Source organism: Glandiceps talaboti, chromosome 23 (assembly GCF_964340395.1).
Source record: "Glandiceps talaboti chromosome 23, keGlaTala1.1, whole genome shotgun sequence".
In the NCBI taxonomy this organism is placed as follows: domain Eukaryota; kingdom Metazoa; phylum Hemichordata; class Enteropneusta; family Spengelidae; genus Glandiceps; species Glandiceps talaboti.
Window position 1 is genome coordinate 5,757,803 of NC_135571.1, and position 27,602 is coordinate 5,785,404.

The 27,602-nt window shown below is 33.9% G+C and overlaps 1 protein-coding gene across 1 annotated transcript in view; it reads right to left on the reverse strand.

The window, feature by feature from the left end:
* Window positions 1-218: 218 nt before the first annotated feature.
* Window positions 219-27,602, reverse strand: part of LOC144453197 (uncharacterized) — a 67,933-nt gene continuing 40,549 nt past the window's right edge. The window contains exons 15-31 of the mRNA XM_078144473.1: window positions 27,034-27,123; window positions 22,284-22,385; window positions 21,846-21,947; window positions 20,553-20,651; window positions 18,610-18,708; window positions 14,206-14,304; window positions 12,896-12,994; window positions 11,578-11,679; window positions 11,141-11,242; window positions 9,566-9,661; window positions 8,878-8,938; window positions 8,086-8,198; window positions 7,629-7,739; window positions 7,308-7,385; window positions 6,451-6,645; window positions 5,375-5,539; window positions 219-4,315 (exon numbers count right to left, since the gene is read on the reverse strand). Coding sequence (XP_078000599.1) covers window positions 2,297-4,315; window positions 5,375-5,539; window positions 6,451-6,645; window positions 7,308-7,385; window positions 7,629-7,739; window positions 8,086-8,198; window positions 8,878-8,938; window positions 9,566-9,661; window positions 11,141-11,242; window positions 11,578-11,679; window positions 12,896-12,994; window positions 14,206-14,304; window positions 18,610-18,708; window positions 20,553-20,651; window positions 21,846-21,947; window positions 22,284-22,385; window positions 27,034-27,123 — 3,732 coding nt within the window. The 3' untranslated portion in view covers window positions 219-2,296. The remainder of the gene's footprint in view (window positions 4,316-5,374; window positions 5,540-6,450; window positions 6,646-7,307; window positions 7,386-7,628; window positions 7,740-8,085; window positions 8,199-8,877; window positions 8,939-9,565; window positions 9,662-11,140; window positions 11,243-11,577; window positions 11,680-12,895; window positions 12,995-14,205; window positions 14,305-18,609; window positions 18,709-20,552; window positions 20,652-21,845; window positions 21,948-22,283; window positions 22,386-27,033; window positions 27,124-27,602) is intronic.

Below are 27,602 nucleotides of genomic sequence, written 5' to 3' on the forward strand. Positions count from 1 at the left end.
GTCAGTGAGGAATGTAAGAAAGTCTATATGTATTAGGGTTGTAAATACAAGGAGATGGGCCATACAAGAACGATGGCAGTATACATATATTTGATAGTAGAGGTTGGGAAGGGAAACGGCGAGAGATTGTAAAGTAAATTTAACCAGACACTCTAATATGTTCTAGATGTTTTTATTCAAAGAATTCTCCCTCTGTTTAAAGTGACCATATGGGTGAAAATTGGGGATTTCAATTGCATTCTTAATGTATAAAACAATTTTATCATGACTTCCTACTTGAAATCTAGGTGAAACAAACATAGACCAAGTCTGTGTTTGTAATCCAAATTTGAAAGATATATGACTAAAAGTTTTTGTTATTGTACGCATAATGACAAATATTTTACTCATCTATTAATCTTTTGCAATTTACTGAGTTACAAACAAAGACTTGGCATATCTTGTTTCACATTGATTTTTCAAGTAGGAAGCCATGATACGATGTTTTATATTGTTTTATAATTGAAAAATCCAAAATAAATACCAAATCCTCGTACATATGGTCGCTTCAGCAAAACACGGGTAAACAGAACATGAAAAAGAACGTTATCTATCTAAGGATCAGACATAAAAGAGGCGCATAAGGTGAGTTTGTGTTTTTGTTGTATTTTGTGTTACTTTTTGGTGTGTCAACTATATTGAACCAGAACTAAGCATATATAATGCTATCTAAGAAGACAAGTTTATTTTTCCACAAACAACAAAATTATCTAATTGGCAAATCATGGAAATTATGATGGAAATTATGAAAAGTTTTATTCAGTACATGAATATATAAATGTGGCTTGGATCGTCAAGTAGTTTTGCCCCTCAGTGCCCCTTACCCTTTGAATAAAAAACAAAAGAACTTAAAACAATAACCGCTTTCCAGACAATATTAAATTAAACCATTAGTAAAGATATAAGATCTATTTGTATTTCTAGGTGTATATGATGAATGTCTGAATATCAAGGAATACCAAAAGACATCAAATATGCAAAAGCTGCGATCAGTATTCAAAAATATCAAAATTATTTGCATGTGGTTTAAGACAGGGAGTCTAAATACTCAACGAAGACCAAAGGTATTCATAGAAGATAGAAAACATGCTCATTAGCATGTTATAAAACTATATAAAGGAATGCCTAAGTACTAACATAGAACTTAAAGTTTTGAAACACTACACACAATATATAATTAATAAATGCAAAACTGAAGCTTTCGTCCACATCTGTGGACTTGTTCACCAGTCTGATGTTCTGGGTTGGTCACATGACTCAGTGCTGGAATCATGTGACAAAAGCATGGAATCCCAGATGAGTGAAAATTGAAAACAACCCCTGTCCCTGTACTAGCCTAGAAATATGCAAGTCATACTAAACGCGTTAGGAAGAATGAGATTATAATTTTGTTTCAAAAATACATCAGTATATTTATTGACAGACAAAAAACTGCAGTACTCATCTTTGTAATAACCAAATTATTTTCCTAACAAAACCTACTCAGCTGAAATATAAACAAATGCTCACTCAAACTTCAAAGTACTGTATGTATGCTTAGGATCTTATGTGTTGTGTGAGAGATGATACTTGTAAACATATTGCTCACTGAAAGTATGTGTGCTGTATGTGTGAAAGCATATATACAAACATGTTATGGGTAGACACAGATTGGTGATAGATAATTTACATCATACATTTGCCATACTCAGTATACCCATTTCTTTTAGTAGTAACAGCTAGCCAGCTTGAGATAAACAATTATTGAGAGAATAATTGTCAGATATGTATATGTACGATCTCTCCCTACATGTACGATCTCTCCCTACATGTAGTGTAGTGTAGTGTAGTGTAGTGTAGTGTAGTGTACATGTAGTGTAGTGTAGTGTAGTGTAGTGTACAGAATTTTAAAACAATAACCCACACACAAAATAGTTACGGATTTCCAGATGCAAAACAGAATAAAGTATATCACTCAAACGTTGCTTTCGTTCATGGCATAGTGCAAAGCTCTTCAAAGTCAGACCAAATTCTTTGAAATGTTGGTCGTTTGTCAATACAACATTTGTTGGAAATCTGTGATGATAAAGTCTCTTTTAAGGTAACAATTTGTGACTATATTTAATCATAGACAATGTGGCGGAAAATGGCTTGCTACTGCGGCAAACATCAAAGGAAAGTCTTATCCGGTCTTGATATGTCTTTGAGGTCCCATTCCAATAATGATCCTATCCACATTGTACAAGAATGACGTCATTTATGACTAGAATATGTTTGTTTAATGCTTCTCCCTCTTATGTCTTAGTAAATCCTTGTTTCTTTTGTAACTGTTGTTACAAATATCACAAATGAAAGCTCTTGCATCATTATGGACAACCAGATGTTCTTTTAAGTTCTGTTTAGTTGTAAATGTAGCATCACATATTTTACACGTGACTGTGGTAGACGTTTCAGAATGTTGACGTTTGTGACGAAGCATATTGCTACTTTTAGAGAATATTTTCCCACAGATGTCACATTTTCGTCCATTGGTCTTCGATCGTGCTCTAGGAGTCACTGCCTGCACCTCCTGGCCTTGGCTAGCCGCAAGATTTTCATCTGTAGGAATTTGTTCAGCTTGTTCCATCTTGCCTGTGGATTTCGATGTACTATGAGAGTTCTCATCAGTTGTGTCAACAGATTCATTCAAAGCATCTGCACTGCCTGTTTGTTTCTCAACATCATTTTGTATGACTTGATTGCTGACTGATACCTGTCCATTCTTCATTGTCCCAACATCGAGGCTCAGTTCATTTGTGGTGTTTTTGTCAATTCCATCCATATTTGCAACCTCTATTTCTGTATCCCTTGCTTTTGTCTCATTTTCGTTGTGCATGTCATGATGTTCTTCGGCATCATCTGAATAATTGTGCTTACGTGAAGAGGTTTCCATGGATATTCTCACTGTTTCAACATTCACCGTGGCTGCATTATTTTCAATAGTCATCCCAGGATCAGCATCTGGAAAAATCAGATTAATACCACTCTCCACTTCTCTGTATCCCATTCTTTGTGTGGGAGGGACTGTATCAACACAGCTTTCTGTGGGTTTGTCATCGTTTGTATCTTGCATACAGTCTTCACTGGCCTCTCCAAGGTCTTTTCCAGTCTTGACAGTTTCCCCCATTGGAACATTAATTTCTACACTTCCACTACTTACACATTCGTCATTACGTAACAGAGTCTCATAACTTTCACTAACACTAATAGTTTTATCCCTGGTTTTGGCATACTGTATTGACTTTTCATCATGTACAAGGGTTTCAGGGCTCTCAGTTAATGTAGTAGAGCCAATGGGTACTTCATCACTTGCAGTGTTAAAGTTACAGGAAGAGGTTGCGTTGTTTGTAGATATTAACGTCGTCTTTACTTTAGAATCTTCGGTTTGCTTCTCTTGATCTTCCCTTGGTATATTAACATCTTGAACTGGTGAGTTTATTGGTTGAGATGTTGACAGATGGAGGAGTAACTGTGCTTCACTAAGAGTGCTTTTCTGTACTGCAGCTTTCTCAGGAGGGATAGGACAATCTGGCTGCTCTTTTAACTCACTTACATTCTTTGCTATTTTTCTTCTTTTAGCTCTTTTTCTGTTTCTGGCAGTGTCACATGGTGTTTGGTTTCCTTTGTCACTAATCTGTTTTGGATCTCTCACTCCAGATAAGACTTCTAACAAGTCAGGTCTTGAAGGTTTTCCTGCACACCTGACAACAGATCTTTCAAGTGCTCTGTCAAGTGAAGAAGATTCCATCTTCTGCTTCTTGAAAGGTTTTACAACATCAATAGTATGAGTTTCCTTTGTCTCACAACCTTTGTTCTTTATGGTATTCTTTCGTTTTCTGACTCCAGATGACAACTCATTCACTAGCATGAAATGTTTGGCAAGTTTTCCTGAAGGTGCGCTACCTTGTAGCTTGTGTCCTTTCTTTTGCTTCTTGATAGGGACAATATCATCATCGCGTACATAAGTACTACTACATTCTTGCCCGTCTCTTGGTATAACCTGTGTTTGTTCCTTACTTTCTGTTACCACATTTTTCACAACAGTCTCTGCATGGTCTGTATCACAGCTTTTAACTTCATTCAACAATTCACATTCTGCTTCTGTCTTGTCACTATGTCCTATGGTATTGCTATCTTGACAAACACTGTCCCAATTCCCATGAATACTCTTCCTTTTTCGGGATGGTTCGCTATCCTCAACCACTGTCAAACTTTCCTCATTCTGTGATGGCTTGGTTGAATTGTCTGTGTCCACAACCTAGCAAAAGAGGTGTTTCTGAATCATTGATTCAAACTCGAAAAATTGAAATTCAATGGCCTGTCAATCATTCTTAGCTCTGTTTTGCAAATATTAGATTATGTACAAGATAATACAAGTTGAAATCTAATAGTTTGTGCCTGTATCAAACATAGGACACTGAGCACTGTACAAGGTATGGGGTCCATATTTTGGTATTTTCAAAGTGATATACTTTTATCAAAAGGTGCAATCTTAGGTGGTCATTTTTCAACTCAGTACAAAGAAGCTAGTTTTCCAGTATTAAGTATATCTACAATCACAATATCATCAGTAACTTGTGACACAGAACAAAGGTATAATAAGCCATATTGAAGGTGAAAGAATTAGGTAAGAAGGAATAACATACATGTTATGTAAAACAAAAGACATGAAAGAGACAAAGAGGCATTTTTTTCATTTGTCAAATTATCATATTTTGCTACAACTAAACAGTTGTACATTAAAGGTAAGGTTCTGTCAGATTTATTCCTGTCTTCAGTAAACTTAGATTGTATTGATTACTACTATCAACTTGCATCTGATTTGGAATAACAAAATATCACTTCAGTTACTCACCTGAATTTGATATATAAAACCTGTAACTACAATTGACATGTGTTTGGATATTTTGCGAATTTCCTGCAAGGGTTAATAGGAATGCCTTTCATAATGTAAGAAATAACGTAAGCTCTTTGTAAAATGGTAAAAAAGTGTAGAAACAGAGAGATAGGGGTATTTGTGATATCAACAGAGGTTTCCCATACACCCTTGCAGGAAATCATAAATATGGTTGAACAAATGTAAAATGTAGTCTGCATCTTACAACATTTCGAAGCATGTAGCAAATTACTTAAGTGTTGTGTTATCAACTAAAATCATACTGTAAGTTTGTAGCAGTAACCAATACAAACGTTAATGTACTAAGGGCAGAAATAAATCTGATTTGAACTTTTCTTGTTACAGTGTAAATTACATGTTTTCCTACACCAACATATGAATACTTACAAAGTTTACTCTCTGTAATATACACTGACTTACCCCCATGTCATCATTCAGTGATCTCTCGATTATGTGGTCTTCTGCACCACTAGATATAGTTTCTGCGATGTGTCTTTTCTCATGTTCATTTTTATCATCCACACTGAAGATGTACTCATTGCACGTTGAACACTTCAATACACATTTCCCATTTCTTCGGACTATCTGCAATATTAACGCATAATGAAATAAAATATTAAATTAATGATTTGAGAAGTAAGCTGATAGAGCCCTGGCTACTACATTTGTTATCTGCATTTTAAATCTTTAACCTTTTATCATTTTTATCTGTGTGCTTTCTGTTTTTATTTACTCTGCTGAGCGACAGTGAATCACTTGATAATCTTGACTTGACCAGCTGGACGTTCTTGTTAATCTACGTGACATGTGTTTATTATTCACACTTGCCTTTCTATATACTTTCTATATATACCTTGTTGTCTTAACATCATGACAAAGCACATTTATGTCGTGACAACATGGGTCTACGTCACTGGTTCTGCTGTGTTCAAAATAAGAGTCAAAATGTTCAAAAGTACCATTACTTTCCCGAATTTTTCTTATTACTACTGCTGGTATAATTATTATTCTCCAATATTTCTCTTCAATCAGCTGGAAAATACTCGTTACCTGAGGGTTTTGACAAAAAGGCAAACAAAGCCCCTTAGGTCAATCATTCAAGTTGCACACTGAATATTCATGAGTCCTGAGTGCCTATACCTTAGCAGTGTAAAACATCTCTAATGAATATTCAGTGTGCAACTTCAATGCATTATTTCCGCCGACTTCCCATGATGCAATAGCCAATAGCAAAGATACTCTATAAAGGCAAAAAATTAACTTCATGTCTTTCCTGAAACCGTATAATTGTAGATGATATAAAATCATGAAACAGCTCTCTATAACCAATAGTTTGTGAAAATCTCTTTACTTCCTGGACTGGCACTCTCCTTTAATTGTTTCCTTGAGTACAATTCATGCTAGGAAAGTGTGTCCTAAGTTAACACAACATAAGACAAACAATTTCAAGGTTTTTCCATCCATTTAGATATAGAATTGCCAGAAATATAACATACCTTATTAATATATGTATCACCAACATTACCGCTATGAGCCCTTGAAGGCATTTTGTCTTCTCCTCCATCATCACCAGTATTTGTTTTCTTAGCATGCATTTTTTCATGCTCTTTTTTTTCTTGAGTACTGAAGAACTCCTCGCTACAGAATTGACAGCTTACTGAACATTTACCTCGTGTTTTTCTCTGAATAAGCTGATAAGTGACAAAATATAAGAAAAAAAAACAGGAAAGATTGTCAAGGTTCTGAACCCAAATCTCAAAATAATAATTAAATGACAATGAATATGATAGAACTATTCAGTATGTAATATAATTATAATCCAACATCATGGATGGAGGGAATGGGTTACTATAATGATATAAAGACTATTATTAATATTTGGTTTTCTATATCATTGATTTAATTAATATATGAATATCAATAATTAATTATTGATACAGAAATCAATATAAATAAATAACCAAATGAGAGAATCAATCAAATCTATATTTATTTGTATACCAAAAAGTATTGCACACCTGTATGCAATGCATAGGATGGTTGAGTATTAGTATTGCTTGGTGCAATTTCCTCTCTCTAGGTTGTTTTGCTGTACTTTCACTCAATTTGTTCAAGAAAATACAGCGTCATAGAACACCATAATACAGTCATACAGATACCTTGAAATCATGTAATGTCGCTGTAATTTTTACCCTGATGGTTTGCTATCTAATGTCTGTGGTTGGTTATCACCCTTTCTAAATTCTAGATATCCTTTTCATGACTTTCTTTAACGCAACAAACATTCTTGCAAATACTCCTAGTACACACTCACTGTCATATGTGCATCAGGTTAATATAGTCTTAATCTTACCTGAATGGTTTGCTGTTCAAGTTGTGGATAATCACCCTTTTTGGATGTCTTTTTCATAGCTTTCTTCACAGCTGCAAACTAATGGACATAATCATTTGTTCCTTTCAAAGTTCTTGGTATACTATATTCTTATTATAATAAAGCAATCGCTGCTTAAACTATCAATCTCATACATTAACTACATTTGAAGCTTATCAATGAAACTTTTAATAAAAATCGAAGTATTTTTTCTTCAAAAATTTTAATGTTCAACCATATCTGAACATGGCTTTCAAATTTATTACTTCAATGAATATTATTTGAAATGCCAAAGTTTCTCACCGTAGCATGTATTTTTTCATGTTCATTCTTGTGCTTTGAATCATAGAATCTCAATGAACATTTTGAACACTTCATAGGCCTTTTCTTATACACCCCCTTGCCGTGGGACACCTAAATTAAAGAGGATCATAACATGTTTTTAAAAAAAAGGAATTCCAAAGTATAATAGATGTGAAAGTATATACCAAATAAGAGTATTATAAAGGGTCATTAACAACGAGTGCAGGTACTAAACACCTTACATTTCAGTGTAATTCTATTGGATATAATCTGGCACTTATCAGAAAACATATCTCCAAATTAAAGACCTTAAGTCCAGAAGTTTGCCATTTTGTCTCACAGTTATCATTTTCCTGTCATAAAATTGTAAGATTTCCGTCAAATAAGCTTAAAAGTATTTTCTTTAAAAATATGAATACATGGAATATATAAGTAACATGTCACATAACATACATACCGATTTCCGAAAAATGGGCCATGATTTACTTTCTTTCGGGGAGATGTTATTATACCCATTCAATCTCTGATCAGTTGAACCTACATCATCTTCACTTTCAGCAAATTTGGAAACTGTGAATAATTTATTCACCCAATTAGACCTTTTAAAATTGTCCGACCCCACCTACTTTTTCACTGCCAACCCTGAACTTTTTAGCACAACTGAATTGATAAGATTCAGTAGTGCTATAGGCATGGTGTGTTATCTCAGTCGCTCCAGTAGATTTTTTCAATTTAAATTGTTCATTCACACACACACACACACACACACACACACACACACACACACACACACACACACACTACCATACCTATGGCAGCACTACTACACCATAGCATGCATTAAACTTAAAGTTATATAAGGTCTAAACAATTAAATTGTGTGATTCCGATTACACTAAATTTTAGAACAGGTAGGGTAGGTAAAGTTTTAGCACTACTGAACAGTTTTTTAGGCCTTATTTAATGTATGCTATGGTGTAATCAAGTATCATGTCTTCACAAAATCTTATCACCATGCTAAATTTTAAATTTTAATAGCGACATGGATTGCATTCAGAACCATCCATGGTGACCTTGGGAGAATATATTTTGTTTCCTTTGATGAAAACAGTACAAATTTAACGCCATTGTTCCTATAAATGTCACACAATGTCAGTAACTGCTACTAATTCAATACTTGTAAAAATATTGCTCTTCCAAAGATAAAGAACCTCCACCAGTTCTACAAAGTTAACAAAAATAAACTTACCAATGTCCATCAAATTGTTTTCATCAGCTAAACTATCAAGGGTTGTTGTCAGCATCTCATCCTTTTTTAACATAAAGAAAACAAATTGCAAAAATTGTTATTTTGAGAGACTCAATACAAAATAATTCACTTTTGAACACATACTGTTCAAGGGTATTGATAACTGCATTGATAAACCAGAAAATGTTTCATTTTGATATCAAATTAGACTTAATTGTGGCTAAATACCCCCGAAAGCAATGTCGGATTGCATTCTTATGTGGTTAGTATGCAGCTGTGAAGAGAATTGTTGAACAAGTTTTAACTCGAAAAAGAAAGAGAAATCCTTATGCTCGTCTTCTAAAACACTAGTCTCGGTTACCCATCCTCTTGCCGTTGAGGGATATGGGGGCTATGCCCTAAATGGCAAGAGGCTGGGTAACCAAGACTAATAAAACACTAGCAACCCATGGCCATATATATAGGAGCTTAAATGCTTGGGTTTATAACTTTAAGCTTAAATGCTAAAGTATAAATGTACTTTTGAATGAGGGACTGAATGTTGCCAGCTGCATTTTTGTATTATGTACTTAAAATTAACGAACAGTTTACATAATGCCTTATAATACTGATAATCCAGTAGCAATTACTATTTGATGCATTTTCAAAGTTAAACCTTTTCACTGGTTTAACAGGCTAATTCACTTACATCTTCAGATTCTTCTGTATTTTCTGCCTTCACAAATAAGTTCACAAGAGAATCATGGCCATGATGATGGGCTAGTTGTACAGCAGTCATACCATCCTATAAATGACAAACATATGTATTTGGAACATAAAGTGAAAACACTTTGCAGAAATTTCAAACTAAGTGTGACATGTAAGCCAAATTTAGAAAAACTGAGGAAGGACATAAACTCATTATTCGAAGCAATTCTAAATACTAATACAACCCATTTTAAGCTTGATTTTAATATCAACTTGATTTCGAGTATATATATTTCATAATAGATAATTCATATTGCACATCACTATCTGTCACATGATCAACACCCAAACAGGATGAGTAGGCATTGAGTGGAAATGCGATAAATTAGATTTACCTTATCATATTACCAAACATAAACTGAATCATGCTTCGAAGGCTGAGATGATTCAAGGAGGCTGTGGTCATTACAAATAATGTGGAAATGTCAGAAAATAAGGAAAACTGAAGCATATTGGTGATATTTGCATTTATGATAATGTTTGCACTATTTCACGTTTTTTTAATGTGTCAAATTACACCATCAGCAGTGCATCACAACTGCCACTGAGGGCAGCATTTACATTTCTGGCTTATACTGTACTGATAGTTTATTGCAGTACATTACAACTGCCACTGAGGGCAGCATTTACAACTGCCACTGAGGGCAACATTTAGATTTCCGCCATGCAGTACTGATAGATACTTAATTACACATAGTATCAGATGTTTATCAAAACCTGATCACTCCCATACGGAAGATATGAACCAAGTTTCATTTAAGTTGATCCATCCGTTTTTAGTGAAAACGATGACACAGACAAACATACAGATGGATGGACAGCCAGAGACAGACAGACAGAGGGATGCAGAGACAAATGGACAGATAAACGGGTGAATGGATGGACAGAGGGACACAGACAGACATGGAGAGATAAATATAGACAGAAAGACAGACAAACAGATGGACAGACAGATGGACAGAAGGGATAATCAAATGGACTTTCACAGACAAAGACAACCATAGGCAGGTAGATGGATAAGACAGAAAACAAACATACAGACAGGCGCCATTTCAAATATTCCCCTTACGGAAAGTATAAATGTCACTGCGATACCACAGTCATGGTTATATTTCAATGATAATGAAGGGGTTCATATAGAAGAATTAATCTCAATGTTTGTAAACTTTTTTCTTTAGTCTAACAAGATAGTTATTCACACTAATCGAGTGTCTGAGTTGGCACTGTCTGTTACATGGGTACATTAGTACGCATAATTTTTAATTACCACTGGCATTGTGCTAACAGTTGGTTTTGTAACTATTCAAGTACATGGCATGTGCCATTCCTACAAACACTGTTCTTTATTATTAGAAAACATCCACTCATTATCTGTGTGAACTGTTTATGAATGTTTTTCATTATCACAGGGCAATCATCCATTGTAATCTTCATATTCGCAAAACAACATTCAGTGTATTCTATGTATGATGAATAGCCAATACATAATCACATGTACATGATAATTAAAACTTACATTATCAGTAGCGTCAACATTTGCTCCCTTCTCCAGAAGCATCTCTACAACAGCATCATTCCCCTTAATTTCACAGGCAATGTGGAGAGCAGTCATGTTTGTCTGAAAAAGGCAAACAAATATCAACCACAAGGCTATAGCTGTTTTGCAACACTTATGTATGACATAGCATCAACTTTAACATTTCACTATACAACTGATATGCTAGTTGGGTCTCCGATCCTCATATACAAACTTAGATAGTTAAAAATACAAGTAATCACTGCAATGTAACAGAAAGTAAACATGAAAGGAGTTGGAGTTAATCATAATTGAGTCAACAAATCAATTGTGGATAATTAGGGCCATCCAAAAAATAACCATCATGCTTTCTGAATGCCACATTCAAAACAATTCAATTTGATAAATAACAAATGTACGATCTTATGCAAACTTACAGTATCAGTAGCTTCAATATTTGCACCCTTCTGTAAGAGTATTTTTACAACAGCACCTGCATGCCTCTCTTTACAGGCTAAGTGAAGAGGAGTTCTCTTCATCTGAAAAGATATCAATCACAAGGCTTAGTGATTTGGCAACACTTGTCACAATACAGATGATATACTTGGATTGAGATCCTTATTTACACACAAATGTGAACAGTATCAAACTCTGAAAAAATTATATGGTTCATCAATCAATGTTAATTTCAAGTTGGGCCATCCTGAAAAAAGGGTATACATCTCTTCCCAGTGACAACTAAAAATTTATGAACTAATGCAAGAACATCGATCAATGTAATGATATACAAATATTTGATTATCTATACTTCACTATCTGGCAAGCTGTCTATCACACTCTGTCATGCAGACACACTTTAATATCCATCTAGTGAAATATATGATGTCATTATATCCATTAATACAATCTAAGTCTTCATGTTGGTTAGATATCTATGATGAATGGTGAGTATTCAAGCAGTATTAAACTTATATTCCGTCTTTATATTTTGGAAATACTAGTACTTTATATCAGATAGTTCTCTTCTCTTGAGAATGGCAAAAATATATCAATGACGGAGTTATAGATGTTTTGTAACAATCACCACAACTTAATATTTCACTGAACAACTGATATACAGTGCGGACATCCAAGTGTATGAATCCCTTTGTGTAGCTAGTAAGACTAAATTGATTGTATAAGGTAGATTTTAGTAAGTAAATGACAAGTGGTACTTTTCATAAACATACTGGAAAGCTGTTCAGTAATCAAATCTTTGTCAACTAGCTTTTTCAAAATGTAACAGTTGAAGACTTTCTCTTTAGATATATATGTTAAGAAGTGACATTTGTGTATTACCTATCAATATATTATTTTCGGTTTTAGCTAAATACTTCATCGTTATAGCTTCAAAATTTGTACCTTTCTGCAGGGGTTTTATGGGGAAACATATAGCACAGTACTACGACACTGAAAACAATATTGAGTGCTGGTATAATATATGACTCTATGTTCTATATGGATTAATATGATTTGTCACACATTATTATGACACTTACATGTACTTCTTGTATTGTTTCCGTTGTGATATTATTTGGATCTTTGCGCTCTCTCTATCAATGAAATTTTAAGGTTTAAAAAATGCAGGTGATGACTTTAATGTGACAGGAATATATTAATAAACTACACAGGAAATTGAATAATTTACGCCATCCACCAATTAAACACTCATTCAATTTGATAAATAACAAGTGTATGATCTTTATGCAAACTTACAGTATCATTAGCTTCCATGTTTGCACCCTTCTGTAAGAGTATTTTTACAACAGCACCTTTCCTCTGTGTACAGGCAATGTGAAGAGGAGTTCTATTCATCTGAAAAGATATCATTTACAAGGCTTAGGTATTTGGCAACACTTGTCACAATACAGATGATATACTTGGATTGAGATCCTTATTTACACACAAATGTAAACAGTATCAAACTCTGAAAAATTTACATGGTTCATCAATCAATGTTAATTTCAAGTTGGGCCATCCTGAAAAAAGGGTATAAATCTCTTCCCTGTGACAACTAAAGATTTATGAACTAATACAAGAACATCAATGTAATGATATACAAATATTTGATTATCTATACTTCACTATCTGGCAAGCTGTCTATCACACTCTGTCATGCAGACACACTTTAATATCCATCTAGTGAAATATATGATGTCATTATATCCATTAATACAATCTAAGTCTTCATGTTGGTTAGATATCTATGATGAATGGTGAGTATTCAAGCGGTATTAAACTTATAATCCGTCTTTATATTTTGGAAATACTAGTACTTTATATCAGATAGTTCTCTTCTCTTGAGAATGGCGAAAATATATCAATGACGGAGTTATAGATGTTTGTAACAATCACCACAACTTAATATTTCACTGAACAACTGATATACAGTGCGGACATCCAAGTGTATGAATCCCTTTGTGTAGCTAGAAAGACTAAATTGATTGTACAAGGTAGATTTTAGTCATTAAATGGCAAGTGGTACTTTTCATAAACATACTGGAAAGCTGTTCAGTAATCAAATCTTTGTCAACTAGCTTTTTCAAAATTTAACAGTTGAAGACTTTCTCTTTAGATATATATGTTAAGAAGTGACATTTGTGTATTCCCTATCAATATATTATTTTCGGTTTTAGCTAAATACTTCATCGTTATAGCTTCAAAATTTGTACCTTTCTGCAGGGGTTTTATGGGGAAACATATAGCACAGTACTACGACACTGAAAACAATATTGAGTGCTGGTATAATATATGACGCTATGTTCTATATGGATTAATATAATTTGTCACACATTATTATGACACTTACATGTACTTCTTGTATTGTTTCCGTTGTGATATTATTTGGATCTTTGCGCTCTCTCGATCAATGAAATTTTAAGGTTTAAAAAATGCAGGTGATGACTTTAATGTGACAGGAATATATTAATAAACTACACAGGAAATTGAATAATTTACGTCATCCACCAATTAAACACTCATTCAATTTGATAAATAACAAGTGTATGATATTTATGCAAACTTACAGTATCATTAGCTTCCATATTTGCACCCTTCTGTAAGAGTATTTTTACAACAGCACCTTTCCTCTGTGTACAGGCAATGTGAAGAGGAGTTCTATTCATCTGAAAAGATATCATTCACAAGGCTTAGGTATTTGGCAACACTTGTCACAATACAGATGATATACTTGGATTGAGATCCTTATTTACACACAAATGTAAACAGTATCAAACTCTGAAAAATTTACATGGTTCATCAATCAATGTTAATTTCAAGTAGGGCCATCCTGAAAAATTAGGTATACATCTCTTCCCAGTGACAACTAACAATTTACGAAGAAATGCAGGTAGTCATCATATCCATGTAACAGGAAATAAACATACCTGGCTGAGATAACCAATCAATTGTGACTAATTCAGTATAAATCACATGCTTTTGCACTGAGGTACAAAGCAACATCTACTAGGATTTACTATCATTATCACAGGTATGTTGTGAATATTTTCATTCAATACACTTCCAGTCTTTATGGTGATTTCTGACTTCATTCTTTGGGGGAGAGGGGATACTTTGTATTGATTGAAAAATAGGTCTACTTCATTATATGAACATTACCGTGAGAGCGTCAGTATCAAGGATTTGTTCGCATAGTAAGAACGTTAATGTAGAGCAGTTCATTATTTCTCCAGAGAACAACTTACATGTTAACCTCCAGCTTTGCATACATATAATGCCCACAATCATAATCACCTTTAATTACATACAATTGACTTACTTCATGAATTACAGACCATATTCTAAAATCTGATGATTGTGTGAAATTATTCTTACAGTAATTATTATTTTTCTCATCTAAATATCAATCTGCTTTATCTTTAATATTATAGATCACTCACATAATTGTGTGAAATGTTCCTGAACACATTTAGAGAAATAAGAAAATCATTGCTACAGTAATGATATGCAAACATTTGACAATAACCAACTATCTGGCAAGCTGTCTATCACCATCTGTCATGCAGACACACATTAACATCTATGTAATACAGTTGTGCTACAGCACCCATGGCACTATTACAATTATATGCAATTGGCTTGCTTCATGAATTACTGATAATATTCTATAAATTCTACATATCCAATGATGCTATATTCAAAACCTGACTTCCGTGTAACCGGAATGATACTAGCAAGTTTATTTCAGAGACCCAGTATTATAACTGATGAAGTCCACATAGAAAACATTCCCTTGTCAATGAATGATATGCATAGCAAATATAACTGGAATATCATCGAACATATTATTATCGTACTGTCACTGATTAACATTTGTGTACACATGTTTTTAGTTATTATTCTAAAATATTTGTTTTCATTCAGCCAAGGAAAATACGAGTGATCTTAGGGCACTTCGAGTTGCTAGACAAGTAGTGGCAAACCCATTGGTCATGTCTAGTTTCTGGCTGAATGAAGTAAAATATTGGAGAATAATATAATTATACCTCCTCAAGCATAATTTATGAAAAATCAGGAAAAGTAATGACGAGTTCGAACGTTTTGACTCATATTTTGTGCACCTCAAAACCAGTGGCAACAGGTTGTCATGACATAGAACAACCAAGGTAACACACAGATTGTCATGACATAACTGTTCAAAGATAATAACTTGGTTTGAGTATGAACAATAGCTATGTCACATATTGTCACTCTATTACATAAACAATTCGAGACTTTAAGAAATTCATTACCAGAATCAACATCTTATAGTAATTTTTTGGGTAAGTAACTCTGAAAGTGCTTGCCATCCTTGTCATTTCTACAATACAAATGTTTCGTTTTACTTTTGTTATTACAAAACATCCACTTGCTACATGTACCTAATGTTTGTGAACACATTTTAGTATTGCAGTGACAACTCTTGCCATACTTTACATTCAACAAATGTTGTTTTATATGTCCAACTTACATTATCAGTAGCTTCAATATTTGCACCATTCTCTAAGAGTATCTTAACAACAGTGTCCTCCCCCTTTAGACTAGCGACGTGCAGAGCAGTCCTCTTCCCCTAAAAATGATTCACAAAAAATATATCAATGACAAAGTTATAGCTCTTTTGTAACAATCATCACAACAGTATCGACTTAATATTTTCCCTATACATCTGATATACAGTTTGGATCAGATTCTCTAATCTTAACCTACAAATTCAGACACTTAAATATGCAGGAAGTCCTCATATAAATGTAACAGGAATTAAACATATACCTGGCTGAGATGACCAATCAGTTGTGACTAATTCAGTGTAAAATCACATGCTTTTGCACTGAGGTTCAAAGCATCTACTAGGGTTTACTATCATTATCAGAGTTATGTTGTGAATGTTTTCAATTCTTACACTTTCAGTTTTTTTATGGTGATTATTTATGACTTCATTCTGTGGGGGAGAGGGGATACTTTGTATTGATGATCACGTATATTGCAAAGATAACAACAGGGTTGGTTAGGCAACTGGATAATTATCCAGCAAATGAACACCCCCAGTTCATGTTTTTTCTTAATCTCTCTGATAGGCTTCTATCAAGATAATCTAGACCGGAAGATCACTGAAGCACAAATAAATTCTGCACTTTCAAGCTTATTTACAGCTTCTCGCAGACAGACAGACTGAGAGATGCAGAGACAAATTGACAGATTGATGGACAGACAGACAGAGACAGACAGAGACAGACAGACAGACAGACAGACAGACAGACAGACAGACAGACAGAGTCAGAACATATAGACGGAGACAGACAGATGGACAGACAGACTTAGACAGACAGACAAGGATATGTAAACAGATTCACAGACAGACAAACACAGTCAGATGGGTGAACAGACAGACAAACTCCATTTTAAATCTTCCCCTTTAATATGGGAAATATAAATGTCACCGAGATACCGGTCATGATTATATTTCAATGATGATGAAGTGGTTCATAAACAATTAATCTCCATGTGTTGTAAACTTTTTTTCTGTATTCTGACAAAATAGTTGCACTAACAGTTGGTTTTGTAACTATTCAAGTACATACGTAACATCCGTGTCATTCCTACAAATACAGTTCTTTATTATCATAAAACATCCACTCATAATCTGTGTGAACTGTTTATGAGCGTTTTTCGTTATTGCAGTGCAAACATCCATTGTAATCTTCATATTCGCAGAACAACACTCAGTGTACTCTATGTATGATGAATAGCCAATACATAATCACATGTACATGATAATTAAAACTTACATTATCAGTAGCTTCAACATTTGCTCCCTTCTCCAGAAGCATCTCTACAACAGCATCATTCCCCTTAATTTCACAGGCAATGTGGAGAGCAGTCATGTTTGTCTGAAAAAAGGCAAACAAATATCAACCACAAGGCTATAGCTGTTTTGCAACACTTATGTATGACATAGCATCAACTTTAACATTTCACTATACAACTGATATGCTAGTTGGGTCTCCGATCCTCACATACCTATACGAACTTAGATAGTTAAAAATACAAGTAATCACTGCAATGTAACAGAAGGTAAATATGATAAGAGTTGGAATTAATCATAATTGAGTCAACCAATCCATGGTGAGTATTCAAGCGGTATTAAACTTATTCCAATCTTTATAATTTGGAAATACTAGTACTTTATATCAGATAGTTCTCTTCTCTTGAGAATGGCGAAAATATATCAATGACGGAGTTATAGATGTTTGTAACAATCACCACAACTTAATATTTCACTGAACAACTGATATACAGTGCGGACATCCAAGTGTATGAATCCCTTTGTGTAGCTAGAAAGACTAAATTGATTGTACAAGGTAGATTTTAGTCAGTAAATGGCAAGTGGTACTTTTCATAAACATACTGGAAAGCTGTTCAGTAATCAAATCTTTGTCAACTAGCTTTTTCAAAATTTAACAGTTGAAGACTTTCTCTTTAGATATATATGTTAAGAAGTGACATTTGTGTATTCCCTATCAATATATTATTTTCGGTTTTAGCTAAATACTTCATCGTTATAGCTTCAAAATTTGTACCTTTCTGCAGGGGTTTTATGGGGAAACATATAGCACAGTACTACGACACTGAAAACAATATTGAGTGCTGGTATAATATATGACGCTATGTTCTATATGGATTAATATAATTTGTCACACATTATTATGACACTTACATGTACTTCTTGTATTGTTTCCGTTGTGATATTATTTAGATCTTTGCGCTCTCTCGATCAATGAAATTTTAAGGTTTAAAAAATGCAGGTGATGACTTTAATGTGACAGGAATATATTAATAAACTACACAGGAAATTGAATAATTTACGTCATCCACCAATTAAACACTCATTCAATTTGATAAATAACAAGTGTATGATATTTATGCAAACTTACAGTATCATTAGCTTCCATATTTGCACCCTTCTGTAAGAGTATTTTTACAACAGCACCTTTCCTCTGTGTACAGGCAATGTGAAGAGGAGTTCTATTCATCTGAAAAGATATCATTCACAAGGCTTAGGTATTTGGCAACACTTGTCACAATACAGATGATATACTTGGATTGAGATCCTTATTTACACACAAATGTAAACAGTATCAAACTCTGAAAAATTTACATGGTTCATCAATCAATGTTAATTTCAAGTAGGGCCATCCTGAAAAATTAGGTATACATCTCTTCCCAGTGACAACTAACAATTTACGAAGAAATGCAGGTAGTCATCATATCCATGTAACAGGAAATAAACATACCTGGCTGAGATAACCAATCAATTGTGACTAATTCAGTATAAATCACATGCTTTTGCACTGAGGTACAAAGCAACATCTACTAGGATTTACTATCATTATCACAGGTATGTTGTGAATATTTTCATTCAATACACTTCCAGTCTTTATGGTGATTTCTGACTTCATTCTTTGGGGGAGAGGGGATACTTTGTATTGATTGAAAAATAGGTCTACTTCATTATATGAACATTACTGTGAGAGCGTCAGTATCAAGGATTTGTTCGCATAGTAAGAACGTTAATGTAGAGCAGTTCATTATTTCTCCAGAGAACAACTTACATGTTAACCTCCAGCTTTGCATACATATAATGCCCACAATCATAATCACCTTTAATTACATACAATTGACTTACTTCATGAATTACAGACCATATTCTAAAATCTGATGATTGTGTGAAATTATTCTTACAGTAATTATTATTTTTCTCATCTAAATATCAATCTGCTTTATCTTTAATATTATAGATCACTCACATAATTGTGTGAAATGTTCCTGAACACATTTAGAGAAATAAGAAAATCATTGCTACAGTAATGATATGCAAACATTTGACAATAACCAACTATCTGGCAAGCTGTCTATCACCATCTGTCATGCAGACACACATTAACATCTATGTAATACAGTTGTGCTACAGCACCCATGGCACTATTACAATTATATGCAATTGGCTTGCTTCATGAATTACTGATAATATTCTATAAATTCTAAATATCCAATGATGCTATATTCAAAACCTGACTTCCGTGTAACCGGAATGATACTAGCAAGTTTATTTCAGAGACCCAGTATTATAACTGATGAAGTCCACATAGAAAACATTCCCTTGTCAATGAATGATATGCATAGCAAATATAACTGGAATATTATCGAACATATTATTATCGTACTGTCACTGATTAACATTTGTGTACACATGTTTTTAGTTATTATTCTAAAATATTTGTTTTCATTCAGCCAAGGAAAATACGAGTGATCTTAGGGCACTTCGAGTTGCTAGACAAGTAGTGGCAAACCCATTGGTCATGTCTAGTTTCTGGCTGAATGAAGTAAAATATTGGAGAATAATATAATTATACCTCCTCAAGCATAATTTATGAAAAATCAGGAAAAGTAATGACGAGTTCGAACGTTTTGACTCATATTTTGTGCACCTCAAAACCAGTGGCAACAGGTTGTCATGACATAGAACAACCAAGGTAACACACAGATTGTCATGACATAACTGTTCAAAGATAATAACTTGGTTTGAGTATGAACAATAGCTATGTCACATATTGTCACTCTATTACATAAACAATTCGAGACTTTAAGAAATTCATTACCAGAATCAACATCTTATAGTAATTTTTTGGGTAAGTAACTCTGAAAGTGCTTGCCATCCTTGTCATTTCTACAATACAAATGTTTCGTTTTACTTTTGTTATTACAAAACATCCACTTGCTACATGTACCTAATGTTTGTGAACACATTTTAGTATTGCAGTGACAACTCTTGCCATACTTTACATTCAACAAATGTTGTTTTATATGTCCAACTTACATTATCAGTAGCTTCAATATTTGCACCATTCTCTAAGAGTATCTTAACAACAGTGTCCTCCCCCTTTAGACTAGCGACGTGCAGAGCAGTCCTCTTCCCCTAAAAATGATTCACAAAAAATATATCAATGACAAAGTTATAGCTCTTTTGTAACAATCATCACAACAGTATCGACTTAATATTTTCCCTATACATCTGATATACAGTTTGGATCAGATTCTCTAATCTTAACCTACAAATTCAGACACTTAAATATGCAGGAAGTCCTCATATAAATGTAACAGGAATTAAACATATACCTGGCTGAGATGACCAATCAGTTGTGACTAATTCAGTGTAAAATCACATGCTTTTGCACTGAGGTTCAAAGCATCTACTAGGGTTTACTATCATTATCAGAGTTATGTTGTGAATGTTTTCAATTCTTACACTTTCAGTTTTTTTATGGTGATTATTTATGACTTCATTCTGTGGGGGAGAGGGGATACTTTGTATTGATGATCACGTATATTGCAAAGATAACAACAGGGTTGGTTAGGCAACTGGATAATTATCCAGCAAATGAACACCCCCAGTTCATGTTTTTTCTTAATCTCTCTGATAGGCTTCTATCAAGATAATCTAGACCGGAAGATCACTGAAGCACAAATAAATTCTGCACTTTCAAGCTTATTTACAGCTTCTCGCAGACAGACAGACTGAGAGATGCAGAGACAAATTGACAGATTGATGGACAGACAGACAGAGACAGACAGACAGACAGACAGACAGACAGACAGAGTCAGAACATATAGACGGAGACAGACAGATGGACAGACAGACTTAGACAGACAGACAAGGATATGTAAACAGATTCACAGACAGACAAACACAGTCAGATGGGTGAACAGACAGACAAACTCCATTTTAAATCTTCCCCTTTAATATGGGAAATATAAATGTCACCGAGATACCGGTCATGATTATATTGCAATGATGATGAAGTGGTTCATAAACAATTAATCTCCATGTGTTGTAAACTTTTTTTCTGTATTCTGACAAAATAGTTGCACTAACAGTTGGTTTTGTAACTATTCAAGTACATACGTAACATCCGTGTCATTCCTACAAATACAGTTCTTTATTATCATAAAACATCCACTCATAATCTGTGTGAACTGTTTATGAGCGTTTTTCGTTATTGCAGTGCAAACATCCATTGTAATCTTCATATTCGCAGAACAACACTCAGTGTACTCTATGTATGATGAATAGCCAATACATAATCACATGTACATGATAATTAAAACTTACATTATCAGTAGCTTCAACATTTGCTCCCTTCTCCAGAAGCATCTCTACAACAGCATCATTCCCCTTAATTTCACAGGCAATGTGGAGAGCAGTCATGTTTGTCTGAAAAAAGGCAAACAAATATCAACCACAAGGCTATAGCTGTTTTGCAACACTTATGTATGACATAGCATCAACTTTAACATTTCACTATACAATTGATATGCTAGTTGGGTCTCCGATCCTCATATACAAACTTAGATAGTTAAAAATACAAGTAATCACTGCAATGTAACAGAAAGTAAACATGAAAGGAGTTGGAGTTAATCATAATTGAGTCAACAAATCAATTGTGGATAATTAGGGCCATCCAAAAAATAACCATCATGCTTTCTGAATGCCACATTCAAAACAATTCAATTTGATAAATAACAAATGTACGATCTTATGCAAACTTACAGTATCAGTAGCTTCAATATTTGCACCCTTCTGTAAGAGTATTTTTACAACAGCACCTGCATGCCTCTCTTTACAGGCTAAGTGAAGAGGAGTTCTCTTCATCTGAAAAGATATCAATCACAAGGCTTAGTGATTTGGCAACACTTGTCACAATACAGATGATATACTTGGATTGAGATCCTTATTTACACACAAATGTGAACAGTATCAAACTCTGAAAAAATTATATGGTTCATCAATCAATGTTAATTTCAAGTTGGGCCATCCTGAAAAAAGGGTATACATCTCTTCCCAGTGACAACTAAAAATTTATGAACTAATGCAAGAACATCGATCAATGTAATGATATACAAATATTTGATTATCTATACTTCACTATCTGGCAAGCTGTCTATCACACTCTGTCATGCAGACACACTTTAATATCCATCTAGTGAAATATATGATGTCATTATATCCATTAATACAATCCAAGTCTTCATGTTGGTTAGATATCTATGATGAATGGTGAGTATTCAAGCAGTATTAAACTTATATTCCGTCTTTATATTTTGGAAATACTAGTACTTTATATCAGATAGTTCTCTTCTCTTGAGAATGGCAAAAATATATCAATGACGGAGTTATAGATGTTTTGTAACAATCACCACAACTTAATATTTCACTGAACAACTGATATACAGTGCGGACATCCAAGTGTATGAATCCCTTTGTGTAGCTAGTAAGACTAAATTGATTGTACAAGGTAGATTTTAGTCAGTAAATGACAAGTGGTACTTTTCATAAACATACTGGGAAGCTGTTCAGTAATCAAATCTTTGTCAACTAGCTTTTTCAAAATTTAACAGTTGAAGACTTTCTCTTTAGATATATTTGTTCAGAAGTGACATTTGTGTATTACCTATTGGTTTAACTAAATGCTTCATCATTATGTTCCTCTCTGCAGGGGTTTTATGGGGAAATGTGTAGCACAGTGCTATGACACTGAAAACAATACTGAGTGCTAGCTGGTATAATATACAACTCTATGTTTACCTATATGGATTAATATAATTTGTCACACATTATTATGATACTTAATGTACTTCTTGTATTGTTTCTGTTGTGATATTATTTGGAACTTTGCGCTCCCTCTCTCTCTCTCTCTCTCTCTCTCTCTCTCTCTCTCTCTCTCTCTCTCTCTCTCTCTCTCTCTCTCTCTCTGTCTCTCTCTGTCTCTCTCTCTCTCTCTCTCTCTATCAATGAAATTTTAAGGTTTAAAAAATGCGGTGATGATTTTAATGTGACAGGAATATATTAATAAACTACACAGGAAATTGAACAATTTACGCCATCCACCGATTAAACACTCATTCAATCTGATAAATAACAAATGTATTTTTTATACCAATCACCACAACAGTGTATATTTCACCGTACAACTGATATACTGTGCCAGACTTCCAAGAGTGTGAAACTCCTTCCTTCACTGTGTAACTAGTAAGACTAAATTGAATGTACAAGGTAGATTTTATTCAAGTGGCATTCTTATCATAAATATACTAAGGCTGTTTAGTAATCAAATCTGTGTCAGCTATTTTTTTCAACATTTAACAGTTGAAGACTTTCACATTAGATATATATGTTAATAATTAACATTTGTGTATTACCTATTGGTTTAACTTCATCATTATGTACCTTTCTGCAGGGGTTTTATGGGGAAATGTGTAGCACAGTACTATGACACTGAAAACAATATTGAGTGCTGGTATAATATACAACTCTATGTTTACCTATATGGATTAATATCACATTACTGTGACACTAACATGTACTTCTTGTATCGTTTTCTGTTGTGATATTATTTGCACCTTTGCGCTCTCTCTTTCTCAAATAGTCCCTTCAATTTTTTAGCTTCAATACATTGTATTTGATTTAATTTGTAAATTTCATTATAATTACGCAAATGATTCATGATTCAAGAAATGTACTTTGTTATCATCCATGTTTATGGTCAAATAATATGAAATTGTAAGCTTAATGTCTTCTTCATGCAATTTTGAATAGTTAGCTTTTGCATTTACTGATTAAGAGACATATAAAGAACATTTGTCAAGATTGTGGTATAGGAGATTTTGAATCACCTTTAAGTTAAACTACATCATACTTGGAATGCCATTGTAGCATCCATTTTAGAACAACTGAACTTAGGTTCACTATAGTGCTATAGGCATGGTGAAATGTCTGTGTGTGTGTGTGTGTATAAAACAAATTGAAGTCAAAAACCACCAGACCAATTGTGTTTGGTGGAATATAACATAGAGTATATACATGTAGATACAACATTGTTCAAATGAATATGATTGCATCAGAGATGTGTGTTTTGGGTCAAAAAACATGATTTTTGGTCAAGAAATTGAAATGCCAACACTACTGGGCAGATTAATCTGAATTTTGGTGGCAACTCTCTCAGACTAGATAAGAGTTCTTCGCAACATGATGATCCATCACAAATTAGGTCTACAAATCTGAATTTTGGTCAAAATGTTATGTTTGGAAAATCTACATTGCAAATGGGACTGAAATGTGGTGGGGATGGTTCTGAAAGTGTTATTCTGCAAATATCATCAAAAATGTTTTCTCACAACTGGCCCTAACAACCATAACCATGCCCTTAGCAACAACCAAACAATGCTGTATATTTACAAAGATAGGTACATGTAGGTAAGTGAATAAACACTCAACAGATATATGCAAATATGCATAGCACTAAGACCACACCCATAGCAACAGCTAAATGAGGGTGTATATTGCAATGATAAAATACATGAAATAGGGACTGTACGACAAGTGGATAAACATCCAAAACGTGAATACACATACATCAAGCAACATGACCAGCAGTGAAATGGTGATGTGTATTGCAAAATTAAAAATACCGCCAATGGCATTGTAGCACAACTGTACAGTTTTTAAAAATGTTTATCAATATGGTAGTCCATGCTAACAAGAAGTGTTCATTTGTTGAATGACTATCCAGTTGCCTATCCAACCATGTTGCTATCTTTACAATATATGCTATCATTTGACTGTTACTATGGGCATGGTCATGTTGTTAGAAATATTTGCATACATTTTTGTGTGTTTTTGTTCACTTGTGTATGAATTCCTGATATTATCTTTGCAATATACGTGATCATTTGGCTGTTGCTATGGGTGTGGTCTTGTTGCTAAGCATATTTACATACATTTTTTGAATGTTTATTCAATTGGCTATTAATCCCTGTTGTTATCTTTGCATTTTATGTGATAATTTGGCTGTTGCTATGGGCGTGGTCTTGTTGCTAGGCAAATTTACATACATTTTTTGAACGTTTATTCAATTGTCTATTAATCCCTGTTGTTATCTTTGTTAAATACACGACCGTTTAGCTGTTGCTATGGGCGTAGTCACGGTTGCTAGGGTATTTGCATACATTTTTTAAATGTTTACTCATTTGCCTACCAGATAGTGTTGTTATTTGACCAAACTATACTGCCATTTGGTTGTTGCTAAGGGCGTGGTCATGGTCGCTAGGGCCAATTTTCTCAAAATGTTTTGAAGAAAATCTCAAGAATAACACTTTCAGAAACATCTCACCAAGTTTCAGACTCGGTAACCAAGTTCTTTTTGAGATAAAAGTTTTTGGCCAAAAATGAACATTTTTACACCTTATTTGCATATCACTCATGGAATCATTGTATGCTTAGTATTTTTTCGTCCATACATCCCTAGATGCATTCCCATTAAATTTCAGCCCAATCTGCTCAGTAGTTGTGGAATTATAGATTTTTAACCAAAAAGACACATTTTTAGCCCTAATTCACTGATGGAATCATCACTTTACACCCCCTTAACAATGTTCCCACCAAATTTTGCACCAATCTGCCCAGTAGTTTCTGAGTTTAAGTCTTTTGACCAAAAATCACATTTTTTGACCAAAATCACACACCTGTGACGCGATCATTTTGATTTGAACAATTTCCCAACTAGACACCCAAAGTAACGGACCCACCAAATATCATGGCAATCTGTTCAGTGGTTTTTGACATTAAGTTGTTTACACAGACAGACAGACAGACAGACAGACAGACAGACAGATGCCGGGCGATCCCTATAGCACTACTGAACCTCAGTTCAGTTGTGCTAAAAATGGGTGGTTAGGGAAATGGATAAGCTTTAAAAAAATTGGCATAATTCACCTAGCAAAGATGATACTGGCAGTTCTTACCAACATGGTGTGTATAAACATTGCAAATAACACATAAACTTATAATACAGTTGTGCTACAATGCCAATGATACTGGCAAGTTTATTTCAGAGACCCAGTATTGTGACTGATGAAGTCCACATAGAAAATATTCCCTTTTCAATGAATGATATGTGTAGTAAATGTGACTGGAATATCATAGAACATATTATTATCATATTGTCACTGATTGACATTTGTGTACACATGTTTTTAGTTATTATATTATTTAGTTATGTTGTGTATATTTTCAATTAATATGTGATTACAATGGTGATTATTTATGACTTCATTCTTTGGGGGAGAGGGGATACTTTGTATTGATTGAAATACAAAGGTTCCATTTTACTTTTGATATTACAAAACATCTACTTGCTACATGTACCTAATGTTTGTGAACACATTTTAGTATTGCAGTGACAACTCTTGCCATACCCTACCGGTACACTCAACAAATATTCTCCTTGATATGTCCAACTTACATTATCAGTAGCTTCAATATTTGCACCATTCTGTAAGAGTATCCTAACAACACTGTCATTCAAAGCATAATGTAAAGCAGTCCTCTTCTCCTGAAAATGATTAAGTGAAAAAATATATCAATGACAAAGTTGTAGCTCTTTTGTAACAATAACCACAACAGTATCGACTTAATATTTCCCAATACATCTGATATACACTTTGGCTCAGATTCTCAAATCTTAACCTACAAATTCAGACACTTTAATATGCAGGTAGTCATCATAACAATGTAACAGGAATTAAACATACCAGGCTGAGATGACCAATCAGTTGTGACTAATTCAGTGTAAATCACATGCTTTTTCACTGAGGTACAAAGCAACATCTACTAGGATTCACTATCATTATCAGAGTTATGTTGTGTATGTTTTCAATTAATACACTTTGAGTCTTTATGGTGATTATTTATGACTTCATTCTTTGGGGAGAGGGGATACTTTGTATTGATTGAAAAATAGCTCTACTTCACTATATGAACATTTCTGTAAGAGTTTAGGTATTGAGGAATTGTTCCCATTAGTAAGACCAT